The sequence below is a fragment of the Brienomyrus brachyistius genome, chromosome 23 (genome assembly GCF_023856365.1).
Source record: "Brienomyrus brachyistius isolate T26 chromosome 23, BBRACH_0.4, whole genome shotgun sequence".
Classification (NCBI taxonomy): Eukaryota; Metazoa; Chordata; class Actinopteri; order Osteoglossiformes; family Mormyridae; genus Brienomyrus; species Brienomyrus brachyistius.
The window spans coordinates 12,545,407-12,560,069 of NC_064555.1; the positions used below are offsets into that span (position 1 = coordinate 12,545,407).

General features: G+C 41.0%; 2 protein-coding genes across 6 annotated transcripts in view; one reads left to right on the top strand and one right to left on the bottom strand.

The window, feature by feature from the left end:
* Positions 1-14,663, top strand: part of psmb8a (proteasome 20S subunit beta 8A) — a 76,140-nt gene that overhangs the window by 37,035 nt on the left and 24,442 nt on the right. The gene's annotated exons all lie outside the window — the stretch shown is intronic.
* LOC125719457 (class I histocompatibility antigen, F10 alpha chain-like) overlaps positions 1-14,663 on the bottom strand; it is a 33,158-nt gene that overhangs the window by 15,431 nt on the left and 3,064 nt on the right. Inside the window, exons 1-2 of one of the 4 annotated variants that reach the window (XM_048994246.1) lie at positions 3,182-3,312; positions 1-261 (exon numbers count right to left, since the gene is read on the bottom strand). The exons of 2 other annotated variants lie outside the window; for them this stretch is intronic. In XM_048994246.1, coding sequence (XP_048850203.1) covers positions 1-261; positions 3,182-3,239 — 319 coding nt within the window. In that variant the 5' untranslated portion in view covers positions 3,240-3,312. Of the gene's footprint in view, positions 262-3,181; positions 3,313-14,136; positions 14,437-14,663 lie in introns of those variants that run through there. One more of the 4 variants, XM_048994249.1, reaches the window with a different exon arrangement.

Sequence of the window (14,663 nt, forward strand, 5' to 3'; positions counted from 1 at the left end):
CTCCGGTTTGGTTAAAACGCGGCTTTAAAATTTCTATGGCTACTTTGAAGACCTGCTGCGAACCCCTGAAATTCTGAGTGTTCCTGTCCCAGTAATTAGGATCCATAGTCTTCTTTACCCACTCCTGCTGAAGAGTCATGCTTTGGCTGTTGCTGTCATAGTGAACAAAGGACTCATGATCTATCAGCCCTACGGCCACAAACTCCGGGAAGTTCGGTATCCCTGACATGCCGCTGTAGACATACTGCAGGGAGTGAGTCACTGGGAAAACAAAACACACACATTACAGTTACAAACACTGGATCACAGTGATCACTCTATGTTTCCGATCATTTACCTAAATTAATTTTTTAGGTATTTCACATTATTTATAAATCACATAAATAAACGTCATAAATATATATAAATGTTACAGTTCATCATATTTCATTCTTGTGTCAATTATTTTGCCTTCCTTAATAACTGTATAAAATGCAATATGGAAGAGAGGCATGTATTAATGCAGGCAGCTTTGCTTACATCCTGAATGCGTGTCGATAAAATGGCATCAAAATGAAGAGCAGGACAGTGTGACCTTATTTTATATTTTAAATTTCAAATTGTTTTTGGGTTTTTCCCTCACATAATTAGATATTTCACAGTTATAGTTCATGTTGATTGGCTGTGTGTGATCAGGAGCGAGCCTCCATTGGTCCATCCCACATGCTAAAAATGAACAAATCGCCTGCTGCATACATTATATGCTGGAATCAATTCTTCAAAAAAATCTATAATCTCAGTGAGTTCACTAAACAAAATTTAAAATTATTATCAGTGTTAAATAATTAACCACTGTGGACAGCCCAGTGGCTCAGTGGGTAGCTGCTGTCCCCCCCCCCCATGCTGATGGGTGTGAACAAGAGCTCCAGTCTGACTGTGTATAATCTGCAGTTTCTCATGTGCCCTGCGATGCACTGGTATCCCGCCCCATCCAGAGCACACCCCAACCCTGTTCCCTGTTCTGCCTAAGATCCAGGGCTCCAGGCCGCCCAAAATCCTGACTGGAATAAGTGGAATGAAGATGGATGGATTATCAATCACTAACCAGAGATATAAATCATCCTAACTGCACTGATGCCACTACAATCACACACTGCATTAGGATTTGTACAGTTAGCTTTATTTAATTAAATGGCTTCAAAGGATCCAGTACCACTAATGAACACTGAGAGCTGTTTGTAATACCGCTCATTCCTCTGTATAACAGGCCTTTAATACACAGCAGTGCTCTGTGTTAATGTAGGAAAAACAGCCAGAGAACGAATAAAAACTGTGACACAGTGCAAACACAGGACACTGTGAAGGTAATGTTATAGTCTTCACATTTCTTCTTGTGAATCTGCAGGCAGCAGTGCAGTGATGTCTGTCTGGCTTAAGGGCGTCTTGGTCTTTTCCATAAATCTCAATAACAGCTTCACATCTGCCTTATGTGCACATTGACCATGTAGCTCTCTGATGTTATACCTTTAAAGTCTGACTTCATCATGACAAAACCTTTATATATCAGAAGCAATATGGATCCCCATCAAATTACACGGGACCCAATTAGCAAAAACAAAATGCTGATATATAAATCCTATAAGCGGTTTAAAAGCAGAAAAGGCTTTAACTTACTATTAAATTACATGTGATTCTCTGCATTGATTGAATTGATTAATAATGATAACAGAGCAAATGTAACTGGCTAAACATCATTAAATCAACAGAACTGGGAGCACCAGACACATCCAGGCCACATAATCCAGGTCTATTGATATTTCTATGGTACAGTTATAACTTTATTATTTTCCCTGCAGTATCCTGGCCTCCCATTCAGGGGCCCCTGCCTTGGGCCCATTGCTGCCTGATACAGGCTCCAAGCCCCGAGAACCTGACCGGGAAGCTGTGGGAAGGTTTATTTATCTGGCAGATGTTTTATCGAAAGTGACATACAAGTGATGCACATAAAACACGACAGCTGTGGCATGTGCTAAATCAGTAAATATAAATGTATGATTCACGGATTAATTGTATTCATGATTATTAAATTGTAATTCTTAATACAGCAGTTCAACAGTATCTTGATTATATACAGGCCTTCAATAATCAAACAGCATTTAATCGACATATATACGAAAAAAACAAAGACAAAACAAAAAAAAGTGAAAATGAAGGCGAAAACGCCACTTTCTTTATCTACCCAAAAAATATTCAGTCCAGACCAATAGCGCCCTCTTGTGTACTAATGGAGCTATAGGTCAAAAATGCCCGGCGAAAAAGAGCGTTATAATAAACCGAGTGATGTGACAAATTTTGAAATTTGTAAATAATCGATAAATATGATGTTCTTAAATAACTTTGGGAATTTCAAACCAATAGCTTGTCAATTTCTGTTTAGATTTTTTCTATACTACGTTATCTTTAAGCTAAACGAAATTCCCAATTCAGAGACCATTGTTTTTTCAAGCGTTTAAGGTCAGGAGATGGTCTGTTAAATTAAATGAACGTAAATTCATTTAATGTTCATTTCATATCGTATACTAATCGGTATTGAAATCTCACCGAGAAAGTAAAAAGAGAAAATAAAACAGACTGCTTCATAATCTAATGTGCGCTCAGGGTTAACAAATAAGACAAAATGACAATAACAGATGTTTTCAGTAATGAAGTTATCAAATAAATTACTATGTCATGTATGATCATTACAGGTAAACCTTGGAGAAAACAATCCTTGTGCATCTTGTCATACTTAAAATGCGAATAAAAGTTAAATGTGTCTATCGATATATTCCACGAACCACCACTATTTACATTATAGATTTATTTATTATTTAACGTATTATACTTTATATAGGCCACATACATAATGTTAAAAATACGAATTTAAACCTAATCGCATTATATTTTAAGAAAAATAAAATCCATGCTTAATAAAAAGTTTTGTAATTATAAAATAGCCTAATAACTTGTTCAAATATAACTTACTTTTGGCTTGATAAAGCAATAATTTTTAGATATAAAATTAAACCGTTTAAATCTAAAATATGGTCGCAACTGAATACCGATTACCGAGATATCTCAAAAATAAAAGCCACTTAACAGAGGTCTTTTACTTTAGAAATAACTGAAGTTTTAAAGTAAAATCAAATTTATTACAACTTACCTGCAAATATGGAGTCAATGCCGAACAAAATGAGTGCAAATAGCAGAGCTTTCCGCATGTTGTGCGAAATATTTGATTCCTCAGTAAGAGAATGTAGAACACTCACAGCTTACAGACACGCGTCCCGGGGACTGACGGACTCTGTAATGAGTCGCGCTTTTATCGGAGCCAAAAAAAAAAAAAGTTTTAAACCAATAGAAATCAAGATAAGACATGACATCACAGATCTCCGGGGCGTTTCGGGATGAAGAGGTTTCTATTCGAAACCAAAGTTTTAATATGGTTCAAGGTGTTCTGGGAAATTGAGTTCAGTATATTACAGGCAGCTTCGCGAATGAAACAGGAGCGGTTGTTTCAATGCAGTATTTACACTAGTGCTTTCATGTATGTCTTGATAAATTAGATGTTGTTTTTATAATATAATTTAGCTATGGGCATTACAGCACCGAGATGGAACTTTATGCCACACAAGGCAGTGCTTTTTAAAAGACATCTTTAACATATTTAAATACATATATTAATATCTTTAAAGATATGCATAATTTTCCAAGAGACATGTAACTAAAGCATAACTGTTAACACTAGCGATGGACTGTCATCTGGTTCAGGGTGAACTACAGCCTTCAGCCTCTGCTGTGTGGGACAGACTCCCCCCCCCCAACCCCGACAGGGGTAAGCAGTTATAAGATGGATGGATGATTCTGCTTCATCTTCAAACACATCCAGTGACATGATTAAATGTCCTTTTGCAGGATGAAATTTCTGTGAACCATTACGATATGAAACACTGACACTGATATTCTGCATCTTCAAATGTTTTACAGTTAAGCTGGGATCTGAAGACCATCTCCAGTATCCAGTATGAAGCTGAGACAGAAGGCAAAGGCATTTAATGCTGATGATCTCGTGACTAAGGGAGTCTGAATTGGAAAGTCCCTGAGATTTTTCAAAATAACACAGAGCTCGTAGATATTTATAGCCTTATAGCGCCTTCTACTGCCGGCAGCTCTCCATCTCTCCCTGCAGATCTCCAGTTCCATTTCAGGGAAATCACGTGAGTACCTCTGACTGGATTTCTCACTGCCAGTATTACCAGGATAACCCAGAATCTAAGAGTGAGTCGGGGCTTTCAGCGGACCAGCAAAAATGGCTGCTTTGTCACTTCACAATTGGTAAATACTCTCCGGTTGTGTTACACAGTGACAATAAAGTGCTTAAATCATGAAACTTGAATCTGGCCGCTCAGAAGAGCAGAAATTCTAATTTCACACAGCAGGTTGCTTTAAAATACATCAGTACTGGTGTTGACTCTGCACAGCTGCTCTGCTTTATGCAGAAAGTTAATTTGGTAACATAATGTGGTAGGACAGTAGGCGTGAGAGATATGGGTACAAAAAATACTCCTGGAGGGGTGGGGTTTATTTAGGTGATGAAGGGGCTGAGTTTGCGGTGGGGGGGCATGGGTCCTTTGGCACAGAAGGCAGGGGGCTCTCAGGGCGATCGCCCTCCAGAGGGAGCACAAACAGCTGGCTTACCCTGGACCCTCAGAATTTCAGCTCTGCTGGGGAAGACAATCCCCCCCCTCGGTGGGGCAGTCGGTGACCCCCAGTTGTTTCCCATTATCATTCCTTACAGGAGGTTTCTGGGCCGACTGTGAAGATCCCGCTGTTGCTGTCTGCCTGTATGGTTCAGAGCGACGCCTGTGGTGGGCGGCGGATCCCTGGGCGCCGTCACATCACACACACTTTCAGATGGTCTCCATGAGGTGTCACATGACAGGGGGTGTGGCCTAAGAGGCTGGAGAACACGGTACCTGTAGATGACCTCCTGTGGTATGGACCTCCTCCAGAGACCCTGTGCAGGAGGAGCTGCTGCTTGATCCACTGCTTCAGCAGGCTGACGTGGTGAAGCAGCTCTGAGGAGCGGTAGCTGGCTGGGATCCCAGACCCGGTCGGTCACAAAACCCGCCTTTTCCACCATGGTCGAGGTCTCTGCCAGGAGGCCAGGAACATGCAGGAGGAGTTTCGGATGAGGATTAGGATTTGATTGCTGTGCTTGGGGAGGCCAGTTATATACCTGGACTCCCTGATGATCAGCCTGATCTTCTCAATCATCCCCCTCATCTCCCAGACAGGGGGCAGTGTTTTGGTGAGAGGGAATTTCTCTGGGATAAGCAACACCTACTTCTGCTGGATCAAAGTCTATCGCTGCAGTTAAAGTCTCAGTGGTGGTCAGAGGCTCTGTGGTGCAGAGGCTGCAATGGTCTATGAAATTCATACAGCAAGGCTGAAAGTACTGGGCTGACATGGCTTATGCTCCTCTGTACTGGTAAACATGCGTGGAGATCCCATCCATCCATCCATTTTCCAAACCGCTTATCCTACTGGGTCGCGGGGGGTCTGGAGCCTATCCCGGAAGCAATGGGCATGAGGCAGGGAACAACCCAGGATGGGGGGCCAGCCCATCGCAGGCGTGGAGATCCCAATTTTTGAAAGTGACTCTTGAATCAAAGATTATGGCAAAGCTGAGTTTCAGGTGATTAAATCTCACTTCCAAGACGTGATTTTATTAAAACTAAGACTAAACAACTGATTGTTTTATTTCCTAATGTTTTTTCTAATCAGGTTTACCTGGTATTTTATGTATTTATTTTGGTTCCTTTGATTTGTTGAGAGATTGTTTACAGATAATTTATGTCTATATAAGAAAATAGAAATATGATCAATTAACTGTTAAGCATATAGGCATTTCAGTTTTTTTTTTCTTATTATGTAAGTTAAGTCATTTTTAAAGAGATTTCCAGTTTTCCAAGATAAATTCTGATCATTATTCTGAAATTTCAGAATATCTTACTTTTTTAATTGACCAGTTTTTCTCTCAGTCTAGAATACTGTAACTCATTATTTCATCTCAGTGATCCGTAGTGAGACTTTAAAAATCCAGGCAACTGTGGGCAGAGAATATAAATGCTGATGTTTTTACAATATGAGGATGTGATGTCAAGTAATGGAATTTAGTACTTCATTACAATTAAGAAAAAGGGTTTTCAGGTCAATAAATCATGTAGAAATTACATAATACTGGAAGTCTATTGGCCAATTAACTTTACTGACACATATAAATAAATATATTAAGACTAAAACATACTGATATTTATGCCTGTGTGACAGACATCAGCAGACATTGTCTGTCATTCATATCCACCCTGGCCATTGGCATAATTTATGTTGTCAACTGTTGTGATGGAGATTTAAGCTGAACAGGTTCCTGCTGTGGGAATTCCCCTGTGGTCACGTGACCTCTGTCTGTTAAATGGTGTCATGCAACACAGGGTGAATCCGATGCACATTTACGTAAGTAGATTTAAGTAGATTTCAATATTCAGTAGTCTACAATTTTAAATTTACTTTGCAATTCTACACTCATACGCTAAAACAGAAAATATACAGGTATGTTATTGCAATTTTCTCTGCATAACTGAATGATTTTTAATCAGCAATGTCGCAAGAAGTGTCCCTGTATTTTTCCATCCATCCTTATGTCCATCCATCCTTCCATCCATCCATGCTTATTAGTACAGGGTCACTGGGATCCTGGTGAATATCACCGTGGGTGGGATGCTGGTTCGTTTCAGGGTCACGCTCACTCACTAAGCTCAGTTCACATAAAAAAAAAATCCCTGAATCACATAAATAAATAAAAACTTTAACAAAACTCATGGACAGATAGTTCACCAATATGAGGAAATTAAGGGTTAAATATGTAATTATTTCCTGCTCATGCAGCTACAATAAAAATCACAAACACAAATGTGTTTCAGTTTATCATTTTCATTGTAACATACCATTTCTGATGCAATTCTGATACCACGCAATGCAAATATCCATTTCTCTCTTTCAAAATAAATAATTTTGGAATGTTTTCAGTAGGACAGTCCACATGGTTACTGATGATTACAGAATACATAAATACATTTAGGCAACAACAGCACTTGATACTTATTTATTTATGGTGATTGTTTTCCAAACTGATGTACAGCTGAGGATCAGAGCACAGGGTCAGCCAGACCCAGGAGCATTTAGGGTTAAGAGCTTTGCTAATGGGTCACAGTGCAACCGCTGTTCCAGTCATGGGGTTTGAACTGGCAACCTACCTGATTGTGATGTGACCTTAGGCAAAACACACTGACACACATGATGTTTCCCTGACATTTGACACTGTGGGGCAGATTTGGCCAGTGGGCTGCCTATTGGGGACCCCTGTAACAGAACCACACACCACCCAGCAAAAGGCCCCCCCCTTTCCTATTAGACACCCACATCCTGTGACAGCAAAGCCATTTATCCAGCACCCCGGGGCAGTGATTGGGGATAAGGGCCTTGCTGCAGGGCCCAGTGCTGATACACGGGACTTAAAGCAACGACCTTCAGGGCATTGATGTCCCACCTGGAGAACCACATACCATCTTATGTAGATGGTAATTTCATTATTACTAAAACACTCCTGTATTCACAACCAGTAAAACATTATGTTTTGAATGACCTATTAGCCACAACAATTTTTATTAGACCAAATCAGAAAGGCCATCATTTCACAATTCGTGATAAACCAAATTCACTATGGGGCGCCGTTTGTAAAGGTGCTAAACATTTTTGTACTTGCCACTTTTTCAACATTTTAGTTTTACATTTATATTTGACATTTAAGTTTTACATTTAACGTTTATATTTAACATTTATGTTTACATTTAACATTTATATTTTACATTTAATATTTATATATAGACATCCCATTTATATTTACATATGATAAACAATTTTGAACATAATCTACACAGCAAAAAACCTGATGATCCACAACACCATTGACTTCTAGCTAAATGTCAGAAAATTGCACTAAATGTTGAAAAAGTGGCAAGTACAAAAATGTTTGTTACCTTTACAAACGGAGCCCCATAATTCACAACATAGAAAAATAAATCATGTATAATGAGAGCCCTCTATGTAAACTGTGAGAAATGCACTAAATATTTACATATCTAGAATAATCTAAAATATATTTTTATACTCAGTAATGTCATACCCGGCTCGTCCGCTCCTCGTGTGTGCCACGCCCCCTGATTACCCACGTGTATTTCCCTGATCGTCTCCAGCTTTGTCTAGTTACTTTGATTAGTACTGTGTATTTAAGTCCTGGTCTCCCCGGTTTCCCTTGTCCGTCATTGATGTCTGTTGCCGTCCTGTATCCCCGGTTCCCGGACTTCCCAAGTAAACTCCCGTTTTGCCCCGTATACTGCCTTCCTGCTTCGTGCTTGCCTGCTTACCCGCACGATCGCCGCTTCGTCAGCCTGCGATCGTGACAAGTAAGTTACAAATAACCTTCACCTCAGTGTTGGATTTTTTTTTTTTTTATCTGGCTATTTTGAAGCGATCAAAGTCCTTCATGCTTATAAAATTAATGTCTCTTCCACATGTCAGTTGATCTGCTCCTTAACCTCACTTGATATTCAGGAGAGAAAGAACCATCGTGTGTGAAGCCTGACTGGGGAGAAATGAGTGGAACCGACAAAATAAGTGAGGGGACCGAGGCTGTAACTTTAGTGGTGAAGAGAGGGGGGAACTTCACTGGTATGGAACTGGTTTAGTTTTAACATCCAATACTGACCAAAAAACAATATTCTGCAAGTTGTGCAGTCGTGTCGTGACAGTAAAAGTGGCAACAAGAGTAACCTATTCAACCACCTGAAGCTGAACCATGTTCATGTATGATATGGCAACCCAAAGTGCTACCAGCTCAGGTGTTACCCAGGGGACACGTCCTAGAACACTCAGACCGCTGTCACTCCAGACCCCATTCACCTCCATTGCCACTGCCTGTGACAAAGGGTCAACAAAATGGAAGGACATTATGCCAGCAGTCACAAACCACCTGGTAAAGGATCTGCTGCCAGATTATGGTGTCAGAAAGCTGATACACACCCCAAATATCAACATATATTTCCATCCATGTATATTGAATGTTGTGACAAAGTCTAGGAGGAAATCAGTAAAGTTGCTTTCTTGACAAACACTCTTGTTTTATGGTGAAGCCGGACCACTGATCCAAACATCTGTCTAACTCTTCATAGGATCAGTGACTGAGGCTCTGAAGCTCCATCCAAAACCTCAGACGTCCTTCCAGGGTAAGAATATGTCAGCGTGTTGTATGTGAAGCCAGTCCTCCAATTACTGAACTCTAAGATTTGGAAGCCAGAGGAGGGCAAAGCAGGACTGAGCGAGAACATCGAGAAGAAGATCCTGGTTACTAAAATAAAAAAAACAGTGATGCTGCAAATGAAGGGCTTGTTACCAAAGCAACATTCCTGGACCCTAGGTTCATGGCCTCCTACATGCCCACTGTGAAGATGGAGGAGGTGGAGAGCAGAACAGCAGAGGCCCTGGGGGGGAACATGGCCCCTGCTGCCTCTCCCTCAGAGGGCCAGGATTGGGGGAGACAGAGGCTGATACTGATCCTGCACATTCGGAGAAGCTGAGGAGCAGCTTAGGTAGATTCTTCAAGCTGAGCGACAGTGCAGCACCACAGCCTGGGATTGCAGTGAAGCTGGACCTGCTGACTGTGGCAGCTGACAGTGAGTCTGACCCAATGGGATGGTGGCATATAAGCTCCACCCACTTCCCCCAGACGCCTGGCAAAAAAATACCTGGCTGTTCCTGCCACAAGTTACCCTGTTGAACACACTTTCAGCACAAGGGGGCGATGTTGTGACATGCACCTGGGCATCCCTCAGGTCAGAAAATGTTACCAAGCTGGTGTTACTGGATAAAAACTTTAAGTGATAATTGTTATTTTGATGATTTTTCACAGAGGCTGTAGTTTCCTGTTTTGTGTTGTTTCAGCCCCAGAAAGGAAAAGATACTATACTGTTTTAACAGTTAGGGGCCTTATGATTATCGTTTCATTGTAACTGTTTATTTGGAGAAACTCTTAAAGACCTTCTACATGTTTAATAAGACTACGACTTATTTCTCATTTTTTCTCCAGCAAAAAGACACACAGAATCTCATATCACCCTCCCTCTAAGTTTCATAAGAGATCTCATCAAGCTCTAAAATAGCTCAGACTGTCTCAACTTCGATGCTTCATTTTTATCTACGATGGAGACGGTAGAGAGCTCTCTGTATGAACTCAGTCTGTCATCCCAGTCAGTTTGAAATACCTGCGTGATGTTGGCACCTACATGATCAGAAATGAATGATTTCTGTTTGTCCTGCAGCAATAATACATGTATGTGTTATACTGCTTTAGATATTTCAATTACCGATTCAGCTGCTTCACATAGTGCTTCAACTATATACATTCAGGTGTAGTAAAGTTGGTCCTGTTCTAGTTTCTCAGTGGGGGTGGGGGGGGTGCAGTGGTCAGCGCTGTCACCTCTGGGATCTGGGTTGGAGTCTCTGGGAGGTTTCCATGTTTGTGGAGTTTGCATGTTCTCCTTGTGTTGTTATAGTGTTTCCTCTGGGTTGTCTGGTTTCCCCCCCACAGACCAAAAACATGCTATGATGAACTGAAGTTACCATAGGTATGAGAGAATGCTGTGATGGGTTGGCGCCCTGTGATGGGTTGGCGCCTGCCTTGTGCCTGCAGACCCCCTGTGGACCTATAACTATGGCATGTGGTTTCAGAAAATGGATGGATGGATAATTTGTCAGCCTTTTTATCCTGAAATTCCCGGCTATATATGGCCATCGTTTCCGAAGTGCTTGGACTGTGTGTATCATGCTATGTTGTACGGCTATGTGGGGACAGCAAGCCGGGGCAGCGAGCAGCTCAGCTCCACATACAAACCTGAAGAGCAGGTTTGAGTTTCCTCTGCAGCTCTATGGATGTGTGTCTTTTGGTTCTAGTATTGCTCAATACTAACAGCATCACTAGGGGCGGTTTAGATTAACCAATTCACCGAACTGCATTAATAAATAAAAACACTCAATAAATCTATCTCTAATTGTTTTAGGGATTTATTGTCATTGTTGACACACCACAGCACAACAACAAGATGTGTTCTCTGCATTTAACCCATATGTGACATAGCAGGGGGCAGCTCATTCAGCACCAGGAGAGCAGTATCCTGCCCAAGAATTTGAACCTGCAATCTTTCAATTACAAGTGCGCTTTCCAAACCAGTAAGCCACCACTGCCCATTTCATAATTGATACTTTCATTGATTATCTTTTTATGCCTCCCTCAAGCTGCTCTTTGTAGAGTAAGTTGTCCAAGGGACCAAGGACCTGGGGGTTAACCCTCAGCTGAGTAAAGGGGTGCTGTAAAGGGAGTAAAGTAGGACAATTCCCAGGGCTCCGGAGCAACAAGGACATAATTCAGAACATAATTGGATTGGCCTGGGTTGGGGGCCCAGTATGATGTGGTTTTAATGGCCTTAAAATCTCTAACAGCCCCTCTGTCTTAGAATAACTATGTAACTCAGCCAGATCAGAAGCTATATCAGGTTATTAATAATGGTCTCCTGTAATTATAAATTTCCAATCAATCAAAGCTCACATGTATCACAATGTTCTGTTACAGTGTTTCATTCGGTTTACCAGCTACATTCGTCATTCTATTAGACATCTTCCTGTTTGCTGTTTCCTTACTTTTGGTGCTCATTACCACAAGTAGTAGTAATGCTACATTCGAACCCGAGCCTTCGAGGCGTGTATGGAGTATGAAGGGCCGTGTCTCGCTTCGAGGGATGTATCATTCTCAGAAAATTACGTGATCGATGACAAATGAAGCCTCGCTTCCCAGAGGAACATCCTGTTGATTTGTTTCAAGTCTTGGATTGTCGATACAAGCAAGTGAAGTCCTGCAAGTTTTGTAGACTGTATTGGTTGATTTTGGATGGTTGGAGGTTGTGTGAAAAGCTCACTATTGAGAACTGCAGTTTCTGAGAAGTCTTCAGTCTCAGTCCAAGCACAGATTGTATTTCTTAATAAAAAATACTTGACACACCATCATTGCATCATTTTACAATATTTTTTTACTTTATATAAAAGTATAAAAATGCAGAAATACAGCAACAATAATTATGCAAAATTTGTAATGTTACTGTTGGCTAATGAAATAATAGATAGTTATATAACAGACTCAGTGGCATTAAATCACTGTTTCTGTAAAGTAATGGTTTGAATGCTTTGAAAGATGGAATCAATTGTGTTAATGGTCTATCTCTCAGTAGCACCATTTTCCATCACTTTTTTCAACAGTAGGTGTCACTAGTGTACATTGTTTAAAGAACATTTAATGAGTAATGAACCTTTTGACGAATCATTTGGCTGGAAAGCCTCACTGCTTTGAGAAGCCTCACTTCACCATCAATAGTCAGTGATCAGTGCATCTCACACACAGGGTCACACAGGCGTCCTCATCAGCAGGCTGTGCGACATTTAAGGAGACGGATCATGATAAAAACAGACTGCAGTGCCGCGCAGTGACAGAGCAGAGCAGCTATAAGACAGGGGAGCTTTAACTGCTAATACAGTAAAGTTACAGAGAGAGAAATAAACCTGCATTAATGATCCTTACTGACTGTCAGTCAGTCTGATTCATTTTCAGAACTGAATGACATGTGTTCTGCTATAGATGGTTTTAGTCTCATTACTGCAGCTAATTGTAATGCAGCTATATGCTTAGGATTAAATAAGAATAGATATTGTATTGTAGTATATTGTGTGTATCTGGTTCTATAATCATCTCATCTTGTCTCAGTCACCTTCTGGCAGAGGAAGAGATGAACCTGAAACCAAAATTAGACAGAAATGAGAAGAAAATGCCCTGAATGCAGCTGGAGGACAAATCAGACAAATGAATAAAACAAACTCATTATGTACATACTGCCTGTGTACCTGAGTACATATGGAAAGTTCCACAAAAGAGGAAATTGGAAATATTTGCAGAATCTCTGCAGACTTCATGTAGCTAAAACTAAAAAACTAAACTAAACTGAAAATTCCAGTGTGAATTTCACAGTGAGGCACTGGTGTGGAATCTATGTAATGTTGTTTATTAATGTTTCACAATGACTTCTTATTGGAGTGATTAATCACAGCTGAGCAGAACTGTCCTGTAACTGAGTCAGTCTCAGGACAACCAGGGGGTTTGGTTTAACTGGGGGTTTGGTTTAATTAGGGGTTTGGTTTAACTATAAATTTGGTTCAGAAGAGAATCTCAATACAGAACGAAAAATCTGTGAAATTTCCTGATCTATTGCAGAGGAATCTTACAGCAATGATAATGATTTTTTAAAATACTGTGTTCTTCACGGTGTAAATAACCTCTCAGAAGGTATGTTCCACGGTAACAGGACTTACTGTGACATCATGGAGGGTGAACTAATGCTTTTGGTTAGAGTTGGCTGGAGTGCTCAGAATCAGTGTCAGATGCTACAGTGAAAAACCCAAAGTCACAGGGTTTGGTTATATTCTATACATACATACTAAAGGACTGCAGGCAATTTATTCAAGGCGATATTTCCACTTAAATCAATTTCAAATTGAAATGCTCTTTATACGTATATACAGCCTTCGCAACAGGTAATACCAAAAGTAGCAATACTCACTGCCGGCTTTCCCGTAGCCTGAAACACAGAGGGACACAGAGTCAGACACAGGCACTCAGACTCTGTGCATCATTCGGGTGTCAGAGGCCCCAGTATAATGACTGTGTGCAGTTACATGCTTTGAAACGTCACTGGTGTTTCAGTGTGGACGCCATTGTTTTCTGTGGATCTGTGTCTGTCGGCTTTTCTGTTACCTTTTTGCAAAACGCAGAGCGCTGGTCACCCAGTCGATGATGATGTCCCAGGAAACGCCTCCTAAAATAAGGTTAAAGCACCATGTTCACCCCTGACAGTGACGCCCATTGGCTGCTCTCTCTCATTACTGTGTCGCTGCTCCTCTTACCCTGATTGGTCCTTATGTTCTTCTCCTCCAGCAGCACAGCAATGTCATCCTGGAGGCTCTTGTGCTGCACGACACAGCTGTAGCTGTTCCTCTTCCAGTCCTCAGGCTTCACCGTGAGTTTTGATGTGATCTGGAATGTTCCGTCCCCGTTTGGCAGGGTCTCCCCCACCTCCACATCACTGTGCATGTCCACTCCATCTTTCTGCCAGGTCACCATGATCCCTTTGGGGAAGAAGCCGGTTGCGTGGCAGGTGACAGGAGAGGAGGGGTCCTTCTGCAGCAGAGACACCTCAGGGCGGACTTGGGGAGAAAGACAAAAACATCCATAAATAAAACGTTACACTTCATCACTAGCAATCTCTCCTGTAAATACATAATGTGATTAATATAGGTCTGTTACTAATGATTATTTTTCTAGTGAATCTATTTACTATTTTGTTGATTGATCAATTAATCTAAACAACAAATTTTCCTCTAGAAAATCAACTTCACCACAGCCCAGAATGTCCTCACCCCATCCCCTGCTG